At 33.7% G+C, this 12,629-nt stretch overlaps 1 protein-coding gene across 1 annotated transcript in view; it reads left to right on the forward strand.

The window, feature by feature from the left end:
• Window positions 1-12,629, forward strand: part of LOC149773281 (uncharacterized) — a 91,986-nt gene that overhangs the window by 23,147 nt on the left and 56,210 nt on the right. The window contains exons 4-6 of the mRNA XM_089946463.1: window positions 1,614-1,744; window positions 5,939-6,167; window positions 9,795-10,073. Coding sequence (XP_089802589.1) covers window positions 1,614-1,744; window positions 5,939-6,167; window positions 9,795-10,073 — 639 coding nt within the window. The remainder of the gene's footprint in view (window positions 1-1,613; window positions 1,745-5,938; window positions 6,168-9,794; window positions 10,074-12,629) is intronic.

The raw sequence follows: 12,629 nt of genomic DNA on the forward strand, positions 1-12,629 counted from the left end.
ACATACATTTTTATTTATGGTGACTGGATTTCATGCTGACATGAGCTGAACAATAATGTGCTTCACAGTGGTCATCTTGATAGTTATTGTCATAGTGGTCATCTTGATAGTTATTGTCACAGTGGTCATCTTGATAGTTATTATCACAGTGGTCATTGTGATAGTTATTGTCACAGTGGTCATCATGATAGTTATTGTCATAGTGGTCACCTTGATAGTTATTGTCTTAGTTATTGTCACAGTGGTCATCTTGAAAATTATTGTTACAATGGTCATCTTGATAGTTATTGTCACAGTGGTCATCTTGATAGTTATTGTTGCAGTGGTCATCTTGATAGTTATTGTTGCAGTGGTAATCTTGATAGTTACTGTCACAGTGGCCATCATGATAGTTATTGTCATATTGGTCATCTTGATAGTTATTGTCACAGTGGTCATCTTGCTAGTATTGTCATAGTGGTCATCTTGATAGTTATAGTCACAGTGGTCATCTTGATAGTTATTGTCATAGTGGTCATCTTGATAGTAATTTTGATAGCAATAGCCAGTAATTATCAAAGTGACAAACCCTAAAACAATAATTCTTCATACCAGTAACTCTCTTCTTTGTATTGCATGCTATATCCAGTGTGTTGAAGGTGCAGGAAAAATCAACCAACCAACCAGTCACCATCTTTTGCAAACAACATACTTTATAACGATGATTAAGTAATGAAGTGGTATTTTTTAGAAAATATGTACAATACATGAGCCTCTCTTAAATGTGATATCTTTCAAGTCTCCACTCCCACTTGAATGTTAGTTGTTATGCAACCTAATTTGTTTGTAAAAAGTGCACAGATGATATATGATAACAGATAGGTGTCTCCTCAGTGAAAGTTAGTTTAAGGCAGTACAATGCAAAATTGCGTTTTCTTATAATGATGATCTTAATATGTGTCTAGGTAATTACATTCAGGGTTAGATGATCATAATATGTGTCTAGGTAATTACAGTCAGGGTTAGATAATCATAATATGTGTCTAGGTAATTACAGTCAGGGTTAGATGATCTTAATATGTGTCTAGGTAATTACAGTCAGGGTTAGATGATCATAATATGTATCTAGGTAATTACAGTCAGGGTTAGATGATCATAATATGTGTCTAGGTAATTACAGTCAGGGTTAGATGATCTTAATATGTGTCTAGGTAATTACAGTCAGGGTTAGATGATCATAATATGTGTCTAGGTAATTACAGTCAGGGTTAGATGATCATAATATATGTCCAGGTAATTACAGTCAGGGTTAGATGATCTTAATATGTGTCTAGGTAATTACAGTCAGGGTTAGATGATCATAATATGTGTCTAGGTAATTACAGTCAGGGTTAGATGATCATAATATGTGTCTAGGTAATTACAGTCAGGGTTAGATGATCATAATATGTGTCTAGGCAATTACAATCAGGGTTTTGTTTTCTGTTTTATTTTGTAAGCTTTTTAAGACCAGGAGTTTTCAACCGATGTCTATGTTAGTCATAGAAAGACACAATCCACTACTTATGATTATAATATGTGTCCAGATAATTAGAGAAAAGAAACTTATTTTCCATATTTGTTTCCTTCTCAAGCAATTCCATCACGTCTTGACTTCATACAGGTGCCAAACATGAATGTAGACCTCAGTGTGACATCAGCTCGACTGCAGTGTACAACATCTGGCTGTACCTACCCACCCCCTTTGATACAGTGGCTCATACAGGTATGTCTTTTTGTTTGCAGTAAATTGAAGAGATGCTCATTGGAGCTAATGCATACTGTATATAGCAGGATATCGCCCATATTTGGACAACATAAATTAATTTTTAAAGTAAATTTTTTGTGCACTGTTTGTTCTGGGACACAACCACACTTGTAAAAGTGGTGAGAACATATTAGTGGCCCATACCACTGCTACTACTGCTACTGAGACTACTACTACTACTACTACTACCGAGACTACTACTAGTACTACTACTACTACTAAGAAGAAGACGAATATGGCTGATTGCCAGATGTCGTTGTTCTAATTAATGTAAAATAACTATTGATCTCCGTTTGTAGAAAGAAGAAACTAACAGCAAACAGGTAAATAAATAAAAAAAATAAACAAAATAAAAAATAAAAATTAAAACTATGATATGTAATAATTGTATTATTCTAATTTTGAATGATGTTTAATATTTGATAACTAATTTACATTTTGACACTCACATATAGAAGTCAATGTTATTAATGAATTGGTTTCTGCTCTACATCATACAAGAATGCCCACATTTTTTGGTCTAATGTATCTCAGTATATAAGTGCAGTTAGATTGTTTTTACACATCATAAATAATGGCACACAGTTACATTTTATAATTTTTTATTTTTATGTATTTTTGTTGCAATATTAGCAATAATCGCATGAGTTTAGAATGAAAGCTACGCATAGATGATCCTTATTTGTATCAAAAGTTTGATGGAATAAACCAAATAAATGTAGTTTTTCTACACAATAACATGATCTGGAATTTTAATAATAAACCATGAATTGAATTTATAGAGACTGCAGTTTGTTTTAAAATACCAAAGGGTAAGTAAATAATAAAAAAATAAGTTTTGAGGGTCATCGATTGGAATAGAAATAAATGACATCAATCAAATGAACTCTATCTTTGAAAGGATTAAAGAAGCACTGTGCTAATTGCTGAAAATAAGAGAAGCTGTTATAGATGGATTATTTTATCATTCAGGCTTGTTAAAGACAAAATATCTGGGTGCTTTTATTTTGATATCAATGATGTGCCACAAGTACACCTCACACTCACAGACAAGCAAAGCAGGGTTTTATTTAAGCTGTCTTTACTTTGATCTGCAAGTACAGTTGTTCGCACATGTATCACTTAGTTGTGGGGACAAATTTAACAGGACTCAAATGAAATGAAAATTACTGAAATGAAAAATTGGTCTAATCAGGCCCACAATACGAGCCATCTTGAAAATCTTTTTTTCCCCTTCAAGATGGATGGTCATATTGAAATGGGCTTTAAATCAAAAGTCTTGTGGTGACATCAGATTGGATCTAAATGAAAGTGCTGTCATTCTGACATCCAGTATGACCAAAATGACTTTTTAACAAGGTAGCGTGGATGGATTTCAGATTTATAACAGAACGCTATTAATGTCTACAAATACAATGTTTAATAAGAAATGACTCAAATGAAAAAAGAATTATGATTAATACATGCGTGTATAAGATCCAAATATTGGATAAATTAACATAATCAGCACAAACCTAATAATGCAACAAATGAAAATACAAGTAAATGACCTTACACAGTACAAGGACAAAGGTTAATTATTCACATTAATTTCACACTATGGAAAGAATGATTTGTTTTACTCAAATAGTAAAAAATGATTCATGGTAATTTCACAGAATGAAAAGAATGATTTATTTACTCAAATAGTAAAAGTGACGTGTTCACTCAAATAGAGAATAATGAGGTACTTTACTCAGATAGTAAAATGAAGAATTGATGGGATAGATATCATACAAAATATCAAGTATAACAAACCCCAAAATTAGCCCATGGCTAAAAGATTACATCTGTGGAGTTACACAGAACACTCCCTCACTTAACATATTTGGCTACCAGTCACAATGGTCAATCAAGCAGTCGTTGTTGTTGTTGTTGTTGTGGGGTTTAACGCCATTTTTCAGCACACGATAGGCCATATATGGCGGCCAGTATTAATGGTGGAGGAAGAACCCGGGAAAACCCCGGAAAGAACCACCGACCCACGAGAAGCTACTGGCATGCTTTCTCACATATCTACATTGGCTGAATCTGAGACTCGAACCGGCGCAGACAGAGGTGAGATGGCAGTGATCCGTAACGGCGAACGCTTTAGACCACTCGGCCACTCGGGGCCCCCAATCAAGCAGTCAGCATTACAGGTAAGTCACTGACCACCATTCAGTTCCTTGGTCAATCAAGCAATCGGCACCACCCATTGGTCAGCAGTGCCTGACCACCTGCTACTCAACCAGCAACACACTGTTCATTCAGCACTATGGCTGCTATGGTCAGCTTTACAGCTGCTATGGTCAACTTCATTTGCCAGTTCTAGATTTAATACCTCGTTGACTCTGATCAGCTGAAAATAAATCTAACAATGTGTACTAAGAATGACATGGGCATATATGATAACACGTAATGACGTAACATACGGTAAGCTATACAAATTACATTATCAGCACAACATTACAAAGCAATAAACAGGTTCATAAGTGAACCTACTTGGGTCCGGTAAGAATCCTATGGTACTAAACATTTGTTAATCAAATGCAACTTTACTGCTAATATAGATCTCCTGTTAATTCACATACAAGAATAGAATATATTTGCATTATACTGTGCAAGCCATAGTTACATAGAAAATATACAAAAATAAACATTGTAGTACAATAGTAATAACTTTTAATATACATAAAATAATTAATAAATAACTCACATATATCTACAGCTGAAGATTTGCAAATCCTTAAGTAGAGTGCTCAATGACAAGACATTCCATACTGTAAATATTTCATCCTACGATGAGGCATTTATACACAGACAATGTAACCCTATATCGTCTGTGCACTATAGACGAATTGGTTTTTCCCATCGAAAGCACTTCGCACATGTGGCATAGGATGAGCCAAAACTCACTGTTTCAAAATATTTGTACAATATAAATAAATCACCCTCGGGTATTGTTGTACAAAGAAAATGAAATCTGAGTACATGTATTTAATAAAGAAAGGGATTTATACAATTCTGTGACAGACTTTTGTCACAAATATCCTGCTACTTCTACTCCTACACAATGGAAATTCATATCAACATGGGATTTCCATAAGACTCCTTATGATATCTAGTTGGTTTTAAATTAAACCTTCAATATATTACCACTGTGATCATTTTATTTAGACTGAAAATATAATTATTGTTCCTCATTTTGAATGGATGTCTAGTTGGTCCTAAGTGAAAATGGTTCCCATCTTTAAGCCATTATGACTGCCACAACATCTAACTTGAATGAAAATCTTGTTATTATCATAAATATAACAAGGTTTCAGCACCCAGCAGAGAAAAAGAAATGATCTTATCTTGAATTCCTGGAAAATCTTAAAGCCAATAATGCATCAGTCCTTTCAAGAGACTCTTGTTTTTAATAGAAAACATCCAAATAATGCATGTTATTGACCTATAGCTGTTAGACTCATGTCAGCCCACTGAACAATGTCAGGCACAGTTTGGCTTCTTGTTTCTCCAAACATGGTACATAAAATTATGCTTGCATTTATTTATGCATATTGTAAATTGAGATGTAGGCTTGTATTAGATGGTGAAAAAATACTTTTATTCATTGCACACAACAGTCATGGTCTACAGTACTTATATCTTTTCAGAATCTTGCCATTAGGTGATTATATTACAAGGTATGGAGTGAAACTTGATTATCTTGCTTTTTCAACTGAAGTGATGACTTGCACATTTTACCCAAATCCCAGTTCCCCACAAGCATGAACACTGTACATCAGGAACAAAAGCAAGCCAACCATTGACTGTTTCTTTTTGGATGATTATGTCTGATGGTTGTCATATATATGCTTCTTTGTCATTATTATGTGTTATTATATAATGTAACACATTTTGGTTGTAATTGCATATTTATAAATTGGTCATGACTATGACTCTTACATCAAATTACTTTTGACTTTAACTTTAGATCATTTGTATATTTGTATATGTTTTTATTTTTGTTTTTGTTTCTCATCGTGGTCATGGTAGATGAAGCAAAACTTAAGCATAAATTCATGTATACTGAACTTGCTGATTTCATACCCAGATAAAAAAAGAAACTTTACTTAAATATTCCAGGGCCAGACAGCATCATCTCCATATCAAGTCTATAAAACACTGAATCCAACAGGGTCAGTAGGCTCCTGTGTATTACCAGAACAACTCTACACAAGCACCCTAGATCTCCAACAGAACACCACACTGAGTGATAATAGTGACAAAGTATTCATTTTCTCCTGTAGAATTGAGTATCCAGATTCCACCATGAACCTCATCACATCTGGGTCACAGACAATCAGATTTGCTGGTATATATATCCAAGAGTAACACACACACACACACACACACACCATTGATAATAAGCTATGTTTGTATATGGACAAACCATGAGGAAACTGATCTTAAATTGGGAACGTTGCCTGATTTCTAGGATGAAATATTTAATTGAGATATAATGGGGCCATATTGTTTGAAACTTTGTGCACAAGTCTAGCCTTTCTCAAAAATATTTGTTCACTTAATGTTAACATTTTAATATCATTCACTGCATCTGGAACATTTTCGGCATTATCTAGGATGAATCTGCAAGCTCTGGAATAATTTTTAAATATTTTTGTTAGAAGTGTTTCCCCAGATAACATTACAGTAGTCTAGGTATGTTGTACATAGCATTTGTTAAGTTGATAGATATTGCTTTATCTTGCTAAATAAAATAACCACAGAATTGAAATGACTTTATGACATATGACTTGAATATTTTCATTCCAATGCAAATTGTTGCCAACTGTCACTCCAAGGATTTTGTTGTGGGCAACCATTTGTTACTTTAGATTCAAATTGTTATTTTCCAGTTTTGCTCTCTTTTGTTTTGTGGTAGTCATTAATACTTTAGTCTTGTCTGCATTCATGCCATTTTCCATACAACAGGAATGAATTCTGAGTAAAACCCAGTCAGACTCCATGTGTATCCAAGGTATATCCACTCACTTTGTTTGGTAGTAATCATTAATAATTTAGTCTTGTCTGATTCATGTCATTTTCCATACACCAGGAATGAATTCTGAGTAAAACCCACTCAGATTGCATGTGTATCCAAGGTCTATCCACTCACTTTGTTTGGTAGTAATAATTAATAATTTAGTCTTGTCTGATTCATGTCATTTTCCATACACCAGAAATGAATTCTGAGTAAAACCCAGTCAGACTACATGTGTATCCAAGGTCTATTCACTCACTTTGTTTGGTAGTAATCATTAATACTTTAGTCTTGTCTGTATTTACTTTCATGCCATTTTCCAGTCACCAGGAATGAATTCTGAGTAAAACCCACTCAGATTGCATGTGTATCTAAGGTCCAGTCAGACTGCATGTGTATTCAAGGTCTATCTATCAATTTAAGTATTAGTGAAGATGTTTTTGTTGCATATTCCAACATCACCTTATCTTCCTCCATGTTCACTCCATCCCTAGAATAGTCATCCAGGGGAAGGATGTCATCATGTGAAATTGTTACAAAAGTATGATACATTTTTCATCTTTGATTGCATATTTGTAAGAAGAAATATTTCTAAAATACCAATTAAAAGTTTTCAAACTTGTGCTTTCAAAATCTCCCAGGGATCTAGGGCATACATGAAGATCAATACAAAATAGCTGCAAAGTTTGATAAAATTACATCCAGTTGTGTAGCAAAAGATAATGATTTAGGATTAAAGGGATGAGGTAATGTAATTTGGAACACTTTCATCTGGTAGCAGTAACAACAATTAAGTCTAGCTATCAGTTTGGGATTGGCATAAATAGAGGAATAGATGGATTAATTGGATTGCCTGCATTTGATGAAACCAAAATCTAAAACAAAAGTCTTTGGTATCATGTCTAGTTTGTCCTAAATGAAAAGCATGCCAGTCTAATAGTTGTGTGGATTTAATTTATTTATTTCAATTATTAATTGGAATTACAAAGTGCTCAGACTTTAGGATCTAGCACCTGTTTGGAATTATAGCAAATTCATTGTTGCATACTGACTAATGGCACATCAGCACAATATATTGAACTTTATTCAGATTACCACTTCTATTCAGATTACCACTTCTAGTCAGATTACCACTTCTAGTCAGATTACCACTTCTAGTCATTCACAATGCTCAATAATTTTGGTCTTGTGCAATACCTTTTAGGACCATTTAGAATTTCCTTCACCATGTTGGAAGTTATTGATAATATTTCACTTCTATTTTAGGGAACTAAATTATAAGATCAGTTTTACAAAACTTGTTGGTTTTCATTCTTTTCTATTACTCATTTTAAGACCATAGTGTGGTAATGCAATTCAACAGTTAAATTTCATTATCAAAACTAGTTCTTTGATGATGTAATTTTAACAAGTACTTTGCCTTGAATGTAATATGATGGTGTATTAAGATTAACAATGCAGTGAGTTTGCAGATTTACCATTTGTTGTTCTATATGTAATGGGATGAAGTTTCATTCAGAAACAACACTTTTCTTGACATAACTTTTAGTAGTATATACTGCCCTACTTTATAATCAATGAATCACATGAAATGAAGAATATGATGTTCTGACTCAATGTCAGTAATTCACATTAACCTGTTGCTATTGCACAGCTTACTCTTTGCACATGAAAAATACTCTTGACTATATGATAAGACTTCATTTTATTACCATAGCATGTGAGAAAAATGGACCATTGGTAGGATGGTACCAAAGTAAAATATTAATAAGTCAGAAAATGTTATGTAATGGCATCACACTTAATTCAAATTTTATGGGTTAAATTCACAATTAATTAAGACCCTTGTATATCAGAGCTGTCACAAAGCAGATCCATTAAATATTTATGATTTATTATATTATATGGCATATTTATAACTAACCCCAACCGCCCTAACTTAAATTGTATACCCCATATCCAGGAAACATCTTTTATGAAGTTGAAGGATTGACAGTGTTTATTAGCCTTTTTACTGCAGGTCGAAGAACCCACACTGAAACATAACACATGGGTTTGACTATACACCCATAATGGGCTCCTCACAAGTTAGATGCAAGATTTTTTATTGAAGAGCACAGGTTATGTCACCAGTTATGTGTGTTGTTTAAACTGTAAAACAAGCAATTGGTTGTTTTTGAACTTTGCATACTTTTATTTTTAAAAAGTTGAAAGTACAAAAAGGGGATAGGTACCTGGTATGGGGAAGAGTGGGATCTAATCACTCACTTAAATGTGTGTACGTAAGGAAAACCAAAGATTTATTTTGCTTCAAAAAGAATATTTCTTTCAGCTGTTAAACTTGACAGTTATATGAAGTAGTGAGTATTTGTTTACTTACTTGAATTAAAGATGATGACACATATCTCATTCATCCTAGGTATTATGGATTAACCCCAAAACAAACAAATGACATTTAAATTAGTAGCCAGCCTTATTTTTGTGTTTAGAGCAGTCTTTACTGTTTAAGTGGTCATGGTTACAAAAGATTAAATAATGTCAGTGGAGTTTGTTTAGGTTTTGCAATACAGGCATTTATAGCAATGTCCTTCTGAACAATCTGCACTTTGCGCCTATGTGTAAGTGTTTGCATAGGATCTAATCAAGGTGAGTGGTGTCTATACAGCATCTGTTTTTGTGATGCCAATGTTCATAGCAGTATCACTGGATGCAAATTTGCTTGGTACAGTCTCAGTGCTACAATAATATTTAATTAGTCAGTTACTAAACAAAAACAGTATTGTCATAAAATGCCTAAGTTCGTCCTATTTTATTAATAGGCTACTTTTGTCTGCTACTTATACATCAATAAGATATTTCATATTGAATTATAAATGTACATTTGTTATATACTTGAATGTTTTTCACCTTCTGTAAGTTTTGAGAATGTGAAGTATAAGTTATATTTAATCATTTCAGTTAGAGTTACAGAGGCATTTTTACAGCAAAGCAACAAGAACATCACATCCACCCTGACTGTCACCTCTGGAGAACAAGTTACCTTGACCTGTATAACAGGAACCAGTCGACCTGCACCTAGCATAGGCTGGTATATAGGATCTTGGTCAATAGGCAGTGGAACCAGTCTGATCCTCACTCCCAGTAACACAGACCACAATGAAGTGATCTATTGTCAAGCATACAACATTGACCCAAATCTTAAAGTTGACTCCAACAAACCCAGTTTGTTTGTTAGAGGTATATATAATTGATGGTGGGTGTTTGTTAGCTCTACTATTCATAAACCAGAAGAGCTTATGGGATAGTCTGTTGTGTTGCATGCGATGTCCATCTGTCAGTTAGCACAGACCTGTTGTCATTATGCCACCTTAACTACTTGGAGGACTGCCATCAAACTTTACACACACATTCAAACCATCATCTAATTGGTTCTAAATGAAAATGGTGTTTCTCAAGCATCCAATATGGCCAATACAGTAGACGGCTTGAAACTCTACTCCTGAGTGGATGGTAACATCAACATTTCTTGCAAAAAGACATTTTATGAGGTCTGGTTTTTCATAAACAAAAATGATGCTGAACTGTACTTTTTCCATAGTATTAATAACTCTGGAAAGGGATTGAATAACATTGGAAAACTATGGAAATATGAAATATTCTGCAGAATTTAGCATTGAAACCCTGGACATTGTGCATGGAAAATGCTGGACATGCCTGGAAAATGCTGGACATTTGGACTTTGAATTTTTTCAGCATGGAAAACCCTGGAAATCGATCAACATTTTGGACAGATTTTTCAACTTGAAACTAAACTATTATTTCAAACCTATGATAAATATATACTGAGAAATAGAGGACACATGTCAAATAAACAAATGAAACCACACACACACACCTGACCCCTGCTTTAAAAAGACAAACCACAAGTGTTAAAGTAGTATATCATTTGTTGTATATACCACATATATAATTAAATGTTCATGATCAAAAGAACATCACTATACAAAACTGTTGGTGTAACAAAAACTATACATGTATGAAAAGATATCCTGAAAAATTAGTTAAATCTTGACCAGTAAATATCTGGTGCATATACAACCTTGAATATGTCCAAATCTGTTCACCACATGAGCTTGACAATACAAATCTAGAAGTATGAAATTTGACTGTCCAATGGTGAGAGCCATTTTAGTCCTTTTCATGACAATTGAGGAGAATAGCACCATAAATGTCATTTTCAATTTCAATGACGATAACAGATTCTCGATGACACTTGATCCTAACTAACACAGCACCTTCCCTAAAAGTAGATTACAGTGGGAGAGAGAGCGTATTATGTATTTGAAGAAAGCAAAAAAATAGATTTAATAAGCACTATCATAGAGAATCACACTCACATTACTTGATATCTGACATTCTGAGGCATTTCGTTTCTTCATGTTGATATCAATGCATGTTATTATCTAATTAAATTTGCATATGGACCTAATGCAGAACGATTGGTACATCACTGAAGTATGGAAGTATACAAAAAACAGTCTGGAAGTATATAGAAACAGCTGCAGAAATTATAAGACATTTATATTTCATACACACTAAGCTTTTTGCTGTCCAAGTATTTCAGTTATTGGTTCGACTCACATGTCATATTTATTAAAATTGAAAAATACACACCTCTTTACCATTTTCTGTACATGTGGAACTGTTTAGAAGAGCAGATTCTGATACTGAAAGAAGCTGACCTGAGGCAAATACCTGCTTTGAATTCTTGTACACTATACCCAAACCAAAATGTCAAGCTTATTTGTAAGGCTATGGAAAGCTTGTTATGTAAGCTTGCAGCAAGCTTAGATTTGAAACCATGCAAGCTTGCCAATTACAAGCTTGCAAACAAAGCTGACCTCTGACCTAGCTAGCTGCATCAGAAGAACTGATATGGCATCAATTAAATTATTCTATACATGGTCACATACCTCTGTTTTTCTAGCCCTTGATGTGCAAAAAGTATGTAATATCAAATATTAAAATGAAAATGTTAATATATGGTGTACATTAATTAGCATGAGATCTTACTATCACAATAAAAGAAAAGAAGGAAGTCATCAAATCATTTAATATTTAATCAGATAAAAATATAAGAGCATATGAATGTGTGAGGAAACTTTATACTTTTGTTCTGTATGGCTTTAGAAATGTTCTACTAATTTACTTCCATGAAGAAATCCGTTTGAGGGAGGCTGGTGTCCAGTGGTTAGGTTCCCTCTCTCATCTGTCAAAATGATAAACTATTAGGTGAAAACAAGAATGTTTGCCATTTGAATTGCTCTGAACAACCTCTTCAGACCAAAAACCTCAGAATAAAATTCTGCTTCTGGTGTGATTCAGGTATCATCCACTGAAATGGATTACAGCAGCATGTACTATGCAACCAGGAGAAGAAAACAAACCAAGCATTTACCTCTTTGGCAAAAGCATTTCATTTTTAGTTCCAAAATCACTTAAGTCCAAGAAATATCAGTAAGTGTTATTAAAGATCATTCTCTAATGAGCCCCTAAATTCTAGTTTTACCATCCATTTTGAAAGGGCTATGACACACGTCAAATGAATGGCACTTCAGAATTCTATACCAAATAAAAATAGGTTGAAACTGACTAGGAAATAGAATAACTGCCATCTTCTTTGAGAATGAAAAGAATTAAATGTAACAACCTCTGAACAATTGTTGAATTTAATATGAGAGGAAAGAAAGACCCTAAGAATAACGGAAATGAGATTCACAAGTGTGCATTTAA

The sequence above is a fragment of the Sinohyriopsis cumingii genome, unplaced genomic scaffold, assembly GCF_028554795.1.
Source record: "Sinohyriopsis cumingii isolate HCF-2022 unplaced genomic scaffold, ASM2855479v2 utg000695l, whole genome shotgun sequence".
NCBI lineage: Eukaryota > Metazoa > Mollusca > Bivalvia > Unionida > Unionidae > Sinohyriopsis > Sinohyriopsis cumingii.